This window comes from Sceloporus occidentalis, unplaced genomic scaffold (assembly GCF_023333645.1).
Source record: "Sceloporus occidentalis isolate IW3139 unplaced genomic scaffold, rSceOcc1.0.p SCAF_2, whole genome shotgun sequence".
In the NCBI taxonomy this organism is placed as follows: Eukaryota; Metazoa; Chordata; class Lepidosauria; order Squamata; family Phrynosomatidae; genus Sceloporus; species Sceloporus occidentalis.
The window spans coordinates 87,698,805-87,715,540 of record NW_028316982.1 but is presented as its reverse complement, the minus strand read 5'-3'; the positions used below and the strand labels follow the sequence as shown (position 1 = coordinate 87,715,540).

The window sequence follows — 16,736 nt, the reverse complement described above, 5'->3', positions numbered from 1 at the left end:
GAAAGAACTTATAAAATTCCAGCAGACATAGCTCTTTGTACTTACTCTTAAGGCTGGATGGATGAGAGGATAGAGAGGGTCTGTGCTTCACATATTATAATCTTGCTTTTCACCAGGAGATGGTTCCTTCTTTTAAATAAGAATTAAGATACAGTACTTACATTGACTCATGGATAAGTCGACTCAAGTTTTTTGGGTCAATTTTTCAACCTAAATTTCTAGACTTATACATGAGTATATACAGTATGCTGCTATTGCATTTATCAGCAGATCCTTCAATTTTATCAATTTCTTAATATCTGTATAGAGTGGGCCCTTGGTATCCACAATGGAGTTGGGTTCCAGGACACTCCAAGGCTATCAAAATCCATGGAAAATCAAGTCCCATTATATACAGTGGGGTAATAAAATGATGAACCTCATACAAAATTGAAAAAATGAGCTTTGCTTTTTGGCCCATGGATGGTTGAATCTGTGGATACCAAATCTGTGGATATGGAGGGCCAACTACAGTCGTCCTAATCATCTGGAAATGTTCAGTAATATAAACTCTTTGTGATGTTGTGAGCTATTTTGTTCCATGATTTCCCATGGAATATCAGTGCATAATTAAACTGTCAAAAAGAGTATCTTTACTCTAAATTTTAGGGGGCTCCCCATGGATACCAAAATCTATGGATGTGCTTGTTCCATTGCATATAATGGTGTCCTTTATTTTAAAAAATGGTAAAATCAAGGCTTGCTTTTGGGAATTTTTATTTTCAAGCTGTGGATGGTGGAATCCGTGGATGCAGAATCTAGTCAGTATATAATAATCTGACTGCACTGACTAGAGTAGAGCCACTGAATCAATTTGATTTACCTATCAATATGCAGACTATCTAGGTGAGACTAACCAACACGATTCCAGTTTTTGTCTCCAGAAATTTCATTATTCCCCAGTTTCATTTAATATAATCATAGATTTATAAAGTTAAAAAGGGCCACAAAGGTCATCCACATCAACTCCCTCCCAGTTAGGAAGCAAAACAAAAAACTCATTCAACAAGGAGACTGTACCATCTTATGAGGCATCCCATTTTATGAGATTCCGTTGCTGAATAGTCTTTTCCATTAGGAACTTCTTCCTAATGTTTAATTTGACTCCCCTTTCTTGTAATTTCAATCCACTCCTTTGCAATTTACCTTCTGGAGAAGCAAAACAAACAAACCAAAAACAATAAAAACACAACAAAAAACCAAGCTTATTCCACTTTCAGACATTTTAAGATAACTATCATATCATGTCTCAAATCTTGTTTCCTCCAGTCTAACCATACCCAACTGCCTCAATTATTCCTCACAGGAGTAGGTTTCCACGCATTTTATCATCTTGGTCACCCTGTTCTATCTGGACACATTCCAGTTTGCTGAGAAGCTTCTTGAACTGCAGTTCCAGAAGTGAACATTCCTGATGCAGTCTGACTAAAGCAGAATAGATAGGTGCCATTACTTCCCTCAATCTAGACCCGTGATTCCCAAAGTGGGCAGTACAACCCACTAATCCCCTGGTAGTGGAAAGATACAGGGGGGCAGTGAGGGGAAAAGGGGGTAGTAGAAGTGAAGTGAGGGAAAGGAAGTCAGGGATATCTTCAGTCAAAGTACTAGTGTGCAAGAAAAACTAGAGGAACCAGCTACCTTTAGGATTATCATGGAGATGAGAGCACATGGTGGAGAGAAAGAAACAGGGGCAAAAATGAGCTTTCAAATTTCAGACCCTTCTTAAGCTTTGTGAGTTTTTCTGGGATTTGGCTGGCAGGTTGGAGCTGCACTGCTACTCTTTCTTTCTTTGGACAGGCTGAAAGAAGAGGTAGCAGAACCAATATTTTTTTGGGGGGGCGGGACTTAAAGTTGTGGGGAAGGCAAGTTTATGCGAAAGGAGGGGAAGAAGCATCCAGGGTAGATTCATAAATCTCTCTCCCCAGGGTGAAAATTGAGAAGCCTGCTGCATGCCTGTTCACCACATCAAAGAAGGATTGAGAGTCCTTCCTCACCAGGGAGAAGCTTCTCCCTTTGCATAGGTTACAGCTCCCAAGGTGATGGATTAGGACTCTCAATCTGTAAAATGTGAGAGAGGCAGAGGACTTTTTGTTTGATACTTCTCCCTCAATGGGGTGTGCTAGGGGGCCACTGATCTAGACACTGTAACTAGGCTGATGAGCCTAGAACTGCACACATAGTCTTATGCTGCCACATCATAGCGCTGACTTATGTTTATCATGTAGTCTACTGAGATCCCTAAATCTTTTTATCATGCATTATTATAGATCAAGTGTCACCCATCCTATGTTTCTGCAATTTATTTTTATTTCTTTGGCTCTGTTCTTGCATCTGTTAAGGTCATCTTGAAACCCGATACTGGGTTCTGAAATTAATGTGAAAATAATGAGTGTGTGGGGAAAAGGCGAAGGAATGAGTGACAGGTCCACATCCTAGTCCCAGAGCACTTGTGATTAAATCACTGTTAAATTTAGATTGATTCTTCAAAAGAGGCAACCATGCATGCAGATATCTTCCAAATTTGCCAAGAAATTTAAAAACTTATTTGTGGCTGCATTAAAAAAGACTTTCAAAGTTCCCACTACTATTACCTACAACCTGAAATTTGGCAAGCTGCTGTGCTGGAAAATTTCACTCAATTCTGATAATTTTTTACTCTTATGTCAGATCATGTTATTTTTCCATCTTAAAATAAACCCAGGATCAGCTGTGTACTGTGTACTGGAAGTAGTTCACTTTTGCTTGGCTTACTGATATGGCTTTTTGACATGCCCTAACCTGAAGCCTGAAGGCATGCGCAAATACATGACACATACACAGGAGGTCAAATAAATGGGGGAAGATATTAATTCTCACTCCACCTAGCAGCTTAACCTCAGCAATAAAAACAAATGTCACAAAACACCAACAAACCTATGGAATGTATTATTCCAAAGCATATTATATGTCTGATGGTATATGTTACTACAAGGCAACCAACACTGAAGAAAAACATTGCCAAGCCAAACATTTCAATCAAATGTACATGTGGAATAGCTTCACCCTGAGCAAGTCTACAACATATTTACCTTTTTCTCATAAATGGTTGCAACCTCTAGACTCAAAACTGTTATGCACAGCAACCGTTATTGGAGTGTGTGTTATACTATGTGTTTATCTTTTCCTTCTACTTATCTTTCCACCCCCACATCTAATGTATTATTGCAACATTTGCTCTCTTCTCTTGATGACAGATCAGTGTGTTAGCTTCTACCTGGTTGCTTTCCTGCTTTCCTCTCATGGTGACCTGTTTGTTTCTCCTGCTCATATAGGTGCTATGTTTTTCAATATCATATTACTGTATATACTCATGTACAAGTCTAGAAGTTTAGGTCAAAAACTTGATTGAAAAAACTTGAGTCGACTTATTGATGGGTCAATGTAAGTACTATACTTTAACTCTTATAAAAAAGGAACCATCTCGTAGGGATAGGTAAGAGTGTAATCTGTCCTGGAAGCACTGACTCCGCTTTACTCACTCATCCATCCAGGCTTAGAGTAAGCATAAACAGTTACGCCTGCCAGGATTTTCTATGTTCTTTTGCACTGTTTTCCTTTGCTTCATCCTTCTGATCCTTTGTTACATGCCCTTAAGTTTTATCTTTGATCTATCCAGGGGTCATATCAAAATCCATAAAACCCAAAACATACCCTTGACTTATACATGAGGTCGACTTACAGTCAAGTATATATGGTACTTCTCTATAGTGAGCCAGTGCAGTGTAGTGGTTCGAGTATTGGACCAAGCGGCTAGACAGAGCGGCCCAAAGGGCTGGCATTGAGGTGGAGTGGGAGCATGGCAGCTGCATGCTGCACATCCCAACTCCATCCCCAAGCTGCCGTCATGCTGCCTGCCTGACCGGATGGCAGGTGGCATTACAGTGCTCTTTTGGTGCAGCAAAAAGTGCCGCAGCCGTGGCAACGGCACCCTTTTCCCGCTCCCAAAATGAGCAGCATTTTGCAGCTTCTTTTGGGGCTGGAAAATTGGTGGATCTGGGCTGCAGTGTGCGGTTGCCATGGGCCCAATCTGGTGTTCAAAGGGGCAACATTATGTCACCCCTTACCAGCCATCTGTTTTGCCCCTGTGACTCTGGAAATTGGGCTTTGATTCCCTGCTCAAGCATAAAAAACCACAGAGTGACCTTGGGCAAGTCACACTCTCAGCCTCAGAGAATGGCAAGAGCAAACTCCTTCAGAACAAATCTTGCCAAGAAAACCCCATGATAGGTTCACATTAGGGTTGTTATAAGTAAAAAATGACTTGAAGGCGCACAACAACAGCAAACAAGTGGCCTAGATTTATCAAAAGTTCATGACATTTGGTTGCATGTACAGAAGGTCATCATTCCCAACAGCTGGGCACGAAAACAAGAAATACAAGATTTTTGTATCAAACCTCTCATTGAATTATGACTTCTGGCAGGTACTCATGGTGCAGATTTCCCAACAAAGTTCCAAGAAGAGGGCTGGTACCAGGGTGGAGTAATCCATAACCTGGTGTCCAGCCTAGGTGGGACCATAGTCTGTTAGTATGTATGTATGTATGTATTTTATTCAATTTATATCTTGCCTTTCTCCTGCCAAGTAACTCAAGGTAGCTTACAAAATTTAAAATAAAAGTTTAGCCAAATATATGAAAATATTTTTTTATTGATTGATTGAATAATATATTGTTGCCTCTTCCACCTTTTGAACAATGAAATTGCCTTCCAGGCAAGTGAGCAGTCTTAGAGGCTCTTAGGATATCAGGGAAGAAGGTACCAACATTTGAGCCAAGGATGCCTGAGCAGCAATGCCAGTTTCACTTAATTAGTGAACTTGCTGGTGCTTCATAATCAATGGTGGGCAGGAACAGATAGTAATTGAGGTTGTATGAAGTGGCTTGTTGCATGTTGGAAGGGCTGCAATGTGGAGGGTTCCTTCCCACTGTAGAGCCTTAAAAAAGTGGGGAGCTCTATTACACCTCGCTTGCCAAGTAAAAGATTAGCAAATCAGGCAGGAGTCAACTGTTTGGTCCTTGCCCAGGCAAAGGAGACAGTACATGCAACTGTCTGTATGTAGGATCTATGACCTAAAGGCTAAACACTTCTTGAAGAATTCATTCAGGGCCATAAAACCCTGGAGGAGAAGTGAAAATGTAGAAAAATGCCAAAATGCTTTGAAAACTTCCTAAAGATCTGTGATGGCAGAGGAAAAAGAATTGGGTTCTGGCAGTAGCACGTGGTTTATATGCGTGCAAGCAAGGAGGTGAAGCTACCAAGACACAGTGCTAGAAACTTCTGAAGATCTCCATGCAGGCACACAGCAACTCATATGTGTGAGTCACAGAGAAGACAAAGAAGAATCAAACTGTTGCTAAGTAGACAATGCAGATTGATTCCCTGACAGATTTTATACTGCAATGACTATGTGTATGTGTGTGTGTGTGTGGGGGGGGGGGGGTTGCATTTAGTCAGACATTCAGCCCCAATAAGATCATGTAACCTCAGCGGCTACATGTTTTCCAGAACCCCTTTGGTTTATTCAAGCCCTCTTTAAAACAAACAAACATCTTCATTTATATAGCGCTTCATGCTGAACAAACAGTGTTTAAGTGTTTTACAACTGTAAGCTAATTGCCCCAAACACTTTGGATACTCATTTTAGCGACCTCCTCAGAAGGATGCAAACCTGAGTCAAGCTTGAGCCCATGTAGCTGGGATTGAACTCACAACTTTATGGTTTTGAGTGAGTGGCTGCAGTACAGGCATTTAACCATTGCGCCACCAGGGCTCCTTTCACAGGGGTCAGCACACCTGGAGTGGGCCTCACCCTGGGAAAACCACCTTCATGATCATGGTATCTCCCCTGCCAGGTAAGTAAAACCATCTGTGTTGTTGTTACAACAGTTGATCTAATACAATTTGTTTACCATACAAATAAGTCATGGCTAGAAAAACACAAAAAATGAATTTTATATTCAGTCATACATCCTAGAAAGAGAGACAGGATGAAATTACCAACAGCAACTAAATGCCCATTCCATCCAAGTTGTCTTCCCTAAACGTAATCTCTTTTGAAATGGGAGGGCCTCTAAAAAGATTTTTTTTAAAAAAAGGATATAATCATTCAAGCAGGAAACTTAACAGTTGTGCACGCAGGGAAGAAGAATCAAAAGGCACAAACATCCCCACTTTTTGCTTTTTGGGGAAGAGCTGGAAAGAATGTAATCCTCATGAAAATCATACAGTGCATATGAAACCACTTAATCCTAAATCCAGATTAAATCTCTACTGTCTACAATGTTTCAATTTCCAAGAAGAAGAAACAATGGCACTACAGACTACAACTGAAAGGCTCTCAGACAATATACAGGGTACAGACTCTGGTCTGAGATTTTGCAGCTCTGGTATCAGTTAAAACAAGTACTATCGGGCTTGGTGTACTGACTCAGTATGAGGTAATTTCATACATTCATACATTCACACAATTCAGTTGACATACTGTTTTTTCTTATAGGCTTTACCAATAAAATGGCTGTACTCCTTTTATTCAGCCTCTCTCTCCCTTCAGGGAATTAAAACTATTAGAATAACATAACAGATGATGTGAAACACAAAAAACTTTAAAATATTATCAGTGCAACATAGAACATATATGTGAGGAGGGACGGTTGGGTCAGGGTTTTGTGGGTTTTATTGTTTTTTACATTGTGTATCATATAAACTCTGCTGTTACCCGCCTTGATCCCCAAACAGAAGAGGCGGGATATAAATAATAATAATAATAATTATTATTATTATTATTATTATTATTATTATTATTATTACTGATTAGAAATAAGAGTTCAGCATGAACTATTAATTCTGTCAGCTAGAGGTTATGCCCATAAACAAGCTAGCAACCATTGTCCAGTTATTGAAATTCGTAAAATGAATGTACAGTGAGCCCTCAGTATCTGCTGGTGTTTGCTTCAGGACACCCCACTCCCCATCAATACCAAAATCCCATTATAGATAGCAGCACAGTATAATGCCTTTATATAATACGGCAAAATCAAAGTTTGCTTTTGGGATTATTTTATGTGTAATATTTTTGAAGAGTGGTTTGTCGAATCTGTGTGCGTAGAATCTGTAGGTACGGAGGGCCAACTGAATATAAGCTGTCTACATTTGGGATTTAAAGGATTCAATTAGATTAAAATTGATTTTAAAAATTTTAACCAACTAAAAAGGCAGGTGTCCCAAAAGCATGACAACTTTTAAAATATTAGTAAGTAATCAATTGATTTAATGAGTAAATAAAATAAATATGAAAATTAAAGACAATAAATACAGAGTCAAGAAAAGAATTTGCCCCCTTTCTTTGTTGCACTGCAAAACATCTCTTCTCTGATGGCTGCTATACTATTAGTGATCACCATCTAAAGACCTTTTGCTTTTTCACTATTGTTTTACCAATATGGAAAATAACTTCAGATAGAATCGATACAATCAAGTGCCAGAAGGCCATAGGAAGTGTCAGAGGTCTGCTCTGCTAGTAGAGAATGAGTTCTGCTGATAGGACTGTACCTGAACCACTAAAGGCCTCCTGTTATGCTGACAGAAAGCTCTGGTGGCATATACATCTCACCAGCATCGGAGTGGGAGAAGTGTTGACATGTTGGGGACAGGCATGAAAGCTCCAGATCCAAAACATAATACTGGGTGTATGTTTGCTTATTTATTTATTAAAATGTTTCTCTCCCACCCTTTATCATGGGATTTTTCTCACACACTATACAGGTTTTGCTTTTTTGAATAAATGAATCTGGCAACACAAGTTCCTGTCCTGCTTACATTCTCTGAGACAATCTGTACTGAGAAAATTGGAGTCATACTTGAATGAACCTCTACAGACTCTAAGGTCCAAAACACACTGTAGAAATAATCCAGTTTGAGACTGTTTTAACTGCCCTTGCTCAATGCTAGCAAATTCTGGGAACTGTACTTTTGTGAGACATTTCGACCAAACTCTGTGTTGCTTTAAGTTACAGTTGAATGAAAATATAGCGTGAGTAAACTTTTCAAACCCCACTACAATCCTTTACGATGCTTAAGATTTGCTTCAAAAGAGCAAAATGCAGAAGTGAAAAGGGTACCTATCTTCAAAACATTGCTCGAAATGCAGTGAAAGTGAACAGCAAGTCTGCAAAGATACGTCAACATGGTCATGAAAAAAGAAAGAAAAGCAGTCAAGTCAAAAGCAGCAAAGGTTGTACTTCCTTGAAATGCTTGAGAATATCTCTAAGAACTCTTCCTCTTTTTCAGAGAGTGCATGCAACACTTGGAGAAGCTCTGTTCAACTTTCAGTTAACCAGAGGTTATGAAAATTATGTTGACACAACTAGATATGCAAATTACATTCCTCAGAAGACATGGAAAAATGTGGTTTGTGGTTTATCTTGGTTTTAACTTCATAAAACAAGCTATCTATAATAATTTCCCAGCTATTTTTATTGACATATGGTGAGATATCTCCAAGAGCAGTAATTTAAGATAAAACAAATACTGATTTTTTTTCTTAACCTGTATGAATAGAGCAATTTTCTCAAACTTAAGTAGGTGTTTGTTTGTTTGTTTTAAAAAAAACACCAATGTTTATATTGAAGTGGTAATTACTTTATGCAGTGCAAATGCTTCTGCATCCTTTTATTCACAGTGAGAAAGATACGAATTAGAGAGATATGGACTAGATATGTAACACAATGCCCACCAGATGTTTGGAACTATAATCGTCACTGGACTGGGGCTCATATGAGTTATAGTTTAAATTATCAGGAGAGAATCAGGGTGCCTATTCCTGGACAAGGAATGGCCATAGCCACACATGTTAGGAGGCCAAGCTAAAAAAAATGGGGTTTGCACAATCTCCCCTTCTGCCTTACATCAGGACAGTAAGGAGTCTAAAAACTACCACTTCCGTTTCAGATTAAGCATAGTTTAGTATTACATCCAACCTGTGGTTAATCTTAACTACAGTTAGAATAAGTAAACTTTGTAAAAGGCAGTTTGAAGGTGGCTTGTCTTTATAAACCATAATTAAGACTTGACAACAGTCTGTCTGTGTTCAGATATCACAATTGATGGCTAGTCTGAAAAGGAAGTGAAAGCTATAGAACTCCTCCTCGAGGCACCTGAGGATCAGAGGAAGGGGAAGCACACAAGGGTAGAGGAGTACGTAAGATAAGGCTAGTTACAGCCTGCCCTCGTATTTTAAGTCACGACATGTATAGTCAGGAGGGTTGCTGTTTTTGCTTGTTAACATTGCAGGAGATAAGCACTTAAGTGCTGAAAAGGAATATATAACCACTGAAGCAGTTTTTAAAAAATCCTACACATTGGCAGGAAGAAAGAAAGAAAGAAAGAAAGAAAGAAAGAAAGAAAGAAAGAAAGAAAGAGGCAGGAGTTTAACTTGTCTGCTGCGGCCACACAAAAGGCAAATTGCAAACTGACAAATATTTCTGAGCTACCACTACAACTGAGAGTGTATGAGTCAGAGAAGGAAGAAAACAACAACAAATGTACTTGTTCCACAAATATTATTTGGACTGTGTAAAAGAACTTGTTCATTTTCATTTCACATAGGAAAAAAATGGTCTAAAAAGTTTCAAACGTTTGATTTGTTCCTGTATTTCCCAAACAACTCAAGCCTCAACTAAGCAAGGTCCTAAGCCAGTCTTTCCTAGCCCTGATGCCCTCCGATGTTAGGGGCTGAAGTCCAGTTTAAAAAGCTAACAACATAGAATCAGGGGAATTTATATCCAAAACATCTGGAGGGAACCAAGTCGGGAGAAGGCAAAACATACAGCCTCCTAACTACCCTGTACCTAACTTATGACCAACACCTCATTTTCCTGTGAAATATTATCATTTTGGTGTGGGTGTGTATGTTGTGTAACTTCATGTCATTTCCAACTTATGGTGACCCTAAGGCAAACCTATCAAGGTGTTTTCTTTGCCAGATTTGTTCAGAGGATGTTTGCCAATGCCTTCCCCTGAGGCTGAGAGCATGTGACTTGCCCAAGGTCAGCTAGTGGGTTTCATGGATGAGCTGAGAATCAAACCCTGTTCTTCAAAGTAATAGTCCAACATTCAAAAATGCTAATCCTCTAAATATTAAAAATGTCTGTAAGGTTCATACAGGAAATGACAGATTCAGACCATTGCCTTGATCCAAAATCTATACTAACAATACAATAAGGGAAGTAAAATGCAATTCAAAACACCCCAAGCACACTGCTCAACCTGTATCATTCCCCTACCTCCAGCATTTTTCTCTTGATTTCTTGTTATCACAGCTCAACTAAGAAGAAAGCAGCTATTGAGGGCTACAATCAAGCTTGATCTCAATGGGCAGCATCTGCCTCAATAGCTCCAACACCCCAGCAGGCCACAGTACAGATTCTTCCTCTGGGATTACTTTAAAATTTCTACAGGTTCCAGAAGACTAATGCCTATGTTTTGACAATACCATGTTTGTTGCTGTTAACTTCCATTGAGTTGGCCCCGATTCATGGCAACCTTGTGGGTGAAACATCTCCAAGACCCACTGTCCTCCACTGCTTTGCTTAGATCCTGCAAGTTCAGGTCTGTCTCCCTGATTGAGTCTATCCATCTGGCACGCAATCTTCCTCTTTTTCTACTGTCTTCTACCTTTCCTAGCATTGTTATTTTTTCCCAGTGAATTGTGCCTTCTCATGATGTGTCTGAAGTATGACAGCCTCAGTTTTGTCATCATGGCTTCTAGGTAGATTTTTGGCTTGATTTGCTCTAGGACCCACTTGTTTGTCTTTTTGGCTGTCCACAGGATCCTCAGCACTCTTCACCAGCATTACCTCTCAAATGAATTGATTTTCTTCCTATCTTCTTTCTTAACTGCCCAGCTCGCACATCCATACATGGTAATACGGAAAGCAGTGGCTTGTATGATTCTAACTTTTGTGCTCAGTTTTATATTTTTTTATTTCAGGATCTTTTCTAGTTCTTTCATAGAAGCTCTCCCCATTCTGAATCTTCTTCTAATTTCCTGGCTGCAATCCTCATTGCACCATTACCATGCCTAGCATTATTGTTTATTTCTAGTAAGCCATGCCTTTTCATGATGTGGCCATATCTCAGCTTCCAGGGAGAGTTCATGCCTGATCTGGTCAAGGAGCCATTTGTTAAGTCTTTTTGGCTGCCCATGGTATCCTCAGCACTCCTCTCCAGCACTACATCTCAAATGAGTTTATTTTCTTTCTGTCAGCTTTCTTCACTATCCAGCTCTCAAACCCATACATGGTCAAGGGGAATACAATGGTTTGAATGATTCTAACTTTAGCGCTCAGTTGTATATCTTTACACTTTATGATCTTGTCAATATCTACATGGTTGCTCTTCCTAGTCCTATTCATCTTATTTCTTGACAATGCCATGACAGCTCCCGTAATTCTGTGGCTAGTAGGGTTGCCAGGCTGAACACGAGGCAGCATTCCTGTTGCTTTAATATTCAGCACTTATCCGGGTATAGGGAAAATAGCAGTGGCAAGTAAAGTTTCTATAAAGTTCCATCAGGAGGAACTCTGGCTACTCTCCTATATTATTCAACCCAATTTTAGCTGACGCAGTGCCTCCAACACATTTATTTACTAGCAATGAAAGGGGCATGGCAGCAGCAGTAGCAACAAAGGAATATTCAGCACCATTCCTGCAGCTGGACACACAACAAACAGGCACCCTCAAGAGCTCTCAGAATATGACAGTGGCTCCGCATCCAGCTTCAGGATGGAAGCTTCTTCACATCAAGCTCCCCTCCCGCTTTCCACCAGCCAGTAAATAACTACTGTATGTTGAAAGAGAAAAAGCTGCATAGCTAAGAAGTAGATGTTGGGAGGTTGGGCAGGAAGATATATCCTAGTTCCTCCTGATAGAACTTTATGGTAAGCCTACTTGTCTTGGGATCTGCTACATATTGAAGCAACTGAAGACTTTTCCTACATTCAACCTCACAATCCTAGTTGCCATGGCTATTCTCCCTACACCCACAGAGCCCCAGAAAAGCAACTCTATTTCTGGGACATTTAGGGATGAGGGGAGAATGCCAGGAGCTGCTGTTACCACCAAGATAAGCTTTCCACAAATCCCAAAGACGGTTATTATAAGACCAGACCCTACCATACAGACTGCCATATCAAATTTATTCATAAGGATATGGTCTAGAGTTGCTTTGCAAATGTAAGCTCTCCCCATTTTTAAAGAGATGGAGTCTGCACAGGGGGAGAGGTTTCAAGAAAACTCTGGTGGTAAACCTTACACAATTTGTCCTAGCACAAACATACTCAGTACAATATTAAACTTCCTGTTTCAGTTTTTTATTTCTTTGACACACACACCCTGCCCTACCCTAATTCTGCTTTAATTCTTCACTTAAGTTGTTCTCAGTGCTGAGAAATTTATAAAGTACATAAAACATTAATTTTAATGGGGCCTTCACGTTACAGCAATACAGTAGGCCCTTGGTATCAGCTGTGATTTTGTTTGAATTGCTCCGTGGATACCCAAATCCACGGATGCTCAAGTCCCATTAAATACAATGGCATAGTAAAATGGCATCCCTTCTCTAAAATGACAAAATCAAGGATTGCTGTTTGAAGTGTGTGTGTACGTGTGATATTTTCAAGCCATGGATGGTTTAATCCGTGGATGAAGAATCTGTGGATATGGAGGGCCGACTATATTAATTACACCAAGATACAACCTAATCCTCAATATTCGCAATAGCATATCTACAACAAGAGCAGAATTCAAAGACATCACTGTGTTAGTCTGGATCAGTATGCAAAGGGATATTGTAGCAGTTTTGAGACTAACTGCAAGAGAGTCGTTGGTAGCATAAGCTTTCATATACTGTCTAGTTCATCAGATTCAATAAATTCCTCTTTGCAGAAACATCACAGGCCATATTGCTGTGCATACAAAGGGATATTATAGTACCATTGAGACTGAGAGAAAGGAGTTGGTAGCATAAATTTTCATAGACGTAAGTCTGCTTCATTGCATGCATTGACTGAACTGCCTAGGAGCAGCTTCTTCCACTTCAGTCCATGTTTTTATTCTAAACATTAATTACTAATATAGGAAATATTCAAGAATATATAACCCACAAAAGAAGCAAAATAACTTTCTTAAATAGCAATGTGCCTCCATCGACAGAGGCCTTCAACTTGCTTTTAAACACCATTTATGATTACTTTCCATGCATCTGACAAAGTAATCTGCAGTAACTACATAATGCTATAATAAATCACTCAAGTTTTAAAGACATGACAGAACACTTTTTTGCTCTGACCAGCAGTATTAATTGCAAATAATAACGTCTATGAATTTTATTTCCCAGGTAAACATTTTTATGATAGCAGCCTTGGATCATATCATCACTGAAGAACAATCTGACTGTAGATGTCTACACAAAAGTTTGGTAAGGCATAATCCCCAGGTAACTTTACAAAGGACTGCAGCCTTAAATCATGCTTTCTGGTAGAATTCTTGATACCTAGAAAGGTAACAGCCTGAACATATTTATAAACACAGTATCAAATACTTTTAGGGTACCTGATAAAATTCCCGAAGCCAATTCTTCTGTAGATTTTCTGGCTGAAAAATAAATAAAATAAATAAATGTGGGTTGCTATACAATAAAGACATACAATTTTCTCCTTACAATGCTAAAGATAACGATACAATGCTAAAGACATGGATGACATGGAGCTGTATATGTTCATGCTTATGCACAGGCACATCATAACAACAACATTATAAGCAAAGGCCATTATGTACACATAAACACTACATTAGTCTAACTTTTCAGAAGCTGGAATGCCACAGTTTCTGCTAGTACCTTGTAAAGCTTTCTGCTCAAGAGTTTGAATATAAGTTTATTAACTGTACTGGTTTTCTGTAGAGGATTGGATTTTGGCCAAGGAGACTGGAATACAAGATCTCACTTAATAACTGGTTCAAGGATACTCAGAAGGTAACTTGACCTTTCAGGATTATGAAATTTAAAAAGAAATAATCTCACATGCACGATCATAAAGTCCTTGAAGAAGAACAAATATGATACATAAACTATTTCACTGTTAGCAACTGCCAGAAATAGTTCAGTGCTTTTGTACATAATTTTACTATTTTTGCTCATCTTGAAAGCAGGCATTTGCTTTTTTGCTTGCTCTAAATAGCAGTACTAAATGCACCACTGTAATTGCCACCCTTTTAACAAGCATCCCAGTTTTTCTCTTGCATTTATGCTAGCAAATTTTATAATTCGCTTTACATTTAAAGGATATTTAGTCCTATTTAAATTCATTTCATGCATTCTATGTTAAAGTGTTTTGTGAACTAAAATGCATGCATGTCTCTCAGGCATAAATCATATAAAGAATTACACAGAAGAGACCTTTCATTTCATGCCAGATTTCAACATGTGCTCTCATAAACTGGAATTAAAAATGTCACAGAGGTTAATTGGGCATATAAAATGGTTCAAAGTTTGGGAATCTCCACAGCTATGATTGCAACTATTTTTATGGAACTATGCAGGAATGTATACCTCAGAAACATCTGATAACATTACCTTGATGAGTTGTGAATGTACTAGTTGTGAATGTCAAAGCTGCTGTAAATTTAATAGCCTTACTGAGGAAATGAAAGGAATGGAGTACCCCAAGGTCAAGCAAATTAGGACTCTACCTCTTCTCTATATTCTGTCATGTCCATTGACCTTTCTCTGTTACCATCCCTCTCCACTATGTTTATAGGTAGTAGCACTTCCCCAAATGGAAGAGGCAGGATATAAATATATTATTGTTGTTATTGTTATTGCTGTTATTTCATTTGGCTACCTTGGGGGTGCTAGCATAACATAACTCATAATTTCTGTACTTCTCCTATAAGAGAAGGGTTAGTTGTTCTGTGGCTGTTCATCTAACCCTTCTCCAAACCCAGGTTTAAATGGACATGCACACACATGCACATTCACACACATTATTAATAAATGTGACACTTCTAATTATTGTTATGTGTTTTCAAATTGGCTCCAACCTATGGCAACCCCATCATCTGGTTTTCTTGGCAAGATTTATTCAAGAGGAGGTTTGAAATTGTCTTTCCCTGAGGTTGAGTGTGACTTGCCCAAGATCACCCAATGGGTTTCCATGGCCAAGTGGAAATTTGAACCCTGGTCTCCCAGAATCCCAGTTCAACACTCTAATCACAAAACCTCAGTGGCTTCCATATGTGACACTACGAAATACCAAATATGTATGATAACTGGAATCTATTCTATACCCATTCAACTTCTGAGAGTTTATCATTTTATTTATTAATTAAAGAGAGAGAATTAGGGGAGAAGTATAACAACAAAGAAAAAGAATGGATATACAGCGTGCCTGCACCATACGCGGGTGAACTATATGCGGCTTCCTGCTTACGTAGAAGCTGCATGACAATATAAACAATGGTGTGTGTGCCTGAGCGTGTGCACCGCACTGCCACCACATGCACATGCCCCATTGTTTCCTATGGGGTGCGAGCATACGTGGATTTTCCCACCCTGGGAGGGGGAGTTCCGGAATGGGCCCACTGTATATAGAGAGGTCATAGAACAGCTTTTCAAGATAGAAATATTCGGAAGCAGAGAAGTTCAAATGAAGATGTTTGTCCTATGTATTTTTACAATGAATGTTTGTATGATATGATGAAGTAGGAAGAAATTAAAGGTTAATTAACTGTTAAAGGTACATGAGGATAAAGTATGTAGAAGAGAGTAAGAGTAAGTTGAATGGCATTTGAGAATTACCACATATACTTATCCATAAGTCTAAAAAATTATGCTCAAAAACTGACCGCAAAATCCCAGGTTGACTTATTTAGGGGTCACTATGGTAATGTGATAGCAGCTCTTTCAGATTTCCCTATGCAGTTTCTTTCTCTCTTAGCCAAGCAGAAAGAGTCCTGGGATTGATATTGCTGTGTGTTTGAGTCCCTCTCCCGTCCATGCGTCTGGCTGAAACGAAAGCTAAAATGATGAAGCAAAAAGCATAAATGAAAGTCTCTCTTGCCATACACACACTGAAGGAGCCTCCAAGTTTTACCCTCGAACTATCCACGGGTCATAGCAAAATCCACAATTTTGGCCCAAAAACCTGACTTTGATTTATACATGAGGTTGAGTATATAAGGTAAAATCCAAATTCTCTTGGATTCCAAGCCCTATCAAGATGGCCAATGGCAGGGGTGATGGGAGGTGCAGTAATTTTTGCAGAGCAACAGATTCTTTATTCCTGAGGCAAATATCTTTCTTTGAGTTGTCATCCCAAATGCTCTAATAAGAGTAATTTCCAAGTCAACCACTAGATGCAGCAAACTTATGGCTAAGTTGGAGCACTCTAACATTTCCACAGCCCTGCCAGGCATCTGCTAGGGCATGGTGTTTGTTCTTCCCTTCTTCCAGTTCCCTCTGAAGATTTTCACACTGGTGGTTACAATGAGATAAGCACCAGTAAAGCACCAGTAAAACGTCCTTGAAGCAAGAGGGTATGACAGCCAGTCACATTTCTGAAACGTCAGTGAAGAAGTGTCCCCTCGCCTCTACTGTCCTTG

General features: G+C 39.2%; 1 protein-coding gene across 4 annotated transcripts in view; it reads right to left on the bottom strand.

The window, feature by feature from the left end:
- Window positions 1-16,736, bottom strand: part of INPP5A (inositol polyphosphate-5-phosphatase A) — a 312,516-nt gene that overhangs the window by 228,406 nt on the left and 67,374 nt on the right. For all 4 annotated transcript variants that reach the window (XM_089510215.1, XM_089510216.1, XM_089510217.1 and 1 more), the window contains exon 2: window positions 13,689-13,730. In XM_089510215.1, coding sequence (XP_089366341.1) covers window positions 13,689-13,730 — 42 coding nt within the window. The remainder of the gene's footprint in view (window positions 1-13,688; window positions 13,731-16,736) is intronic.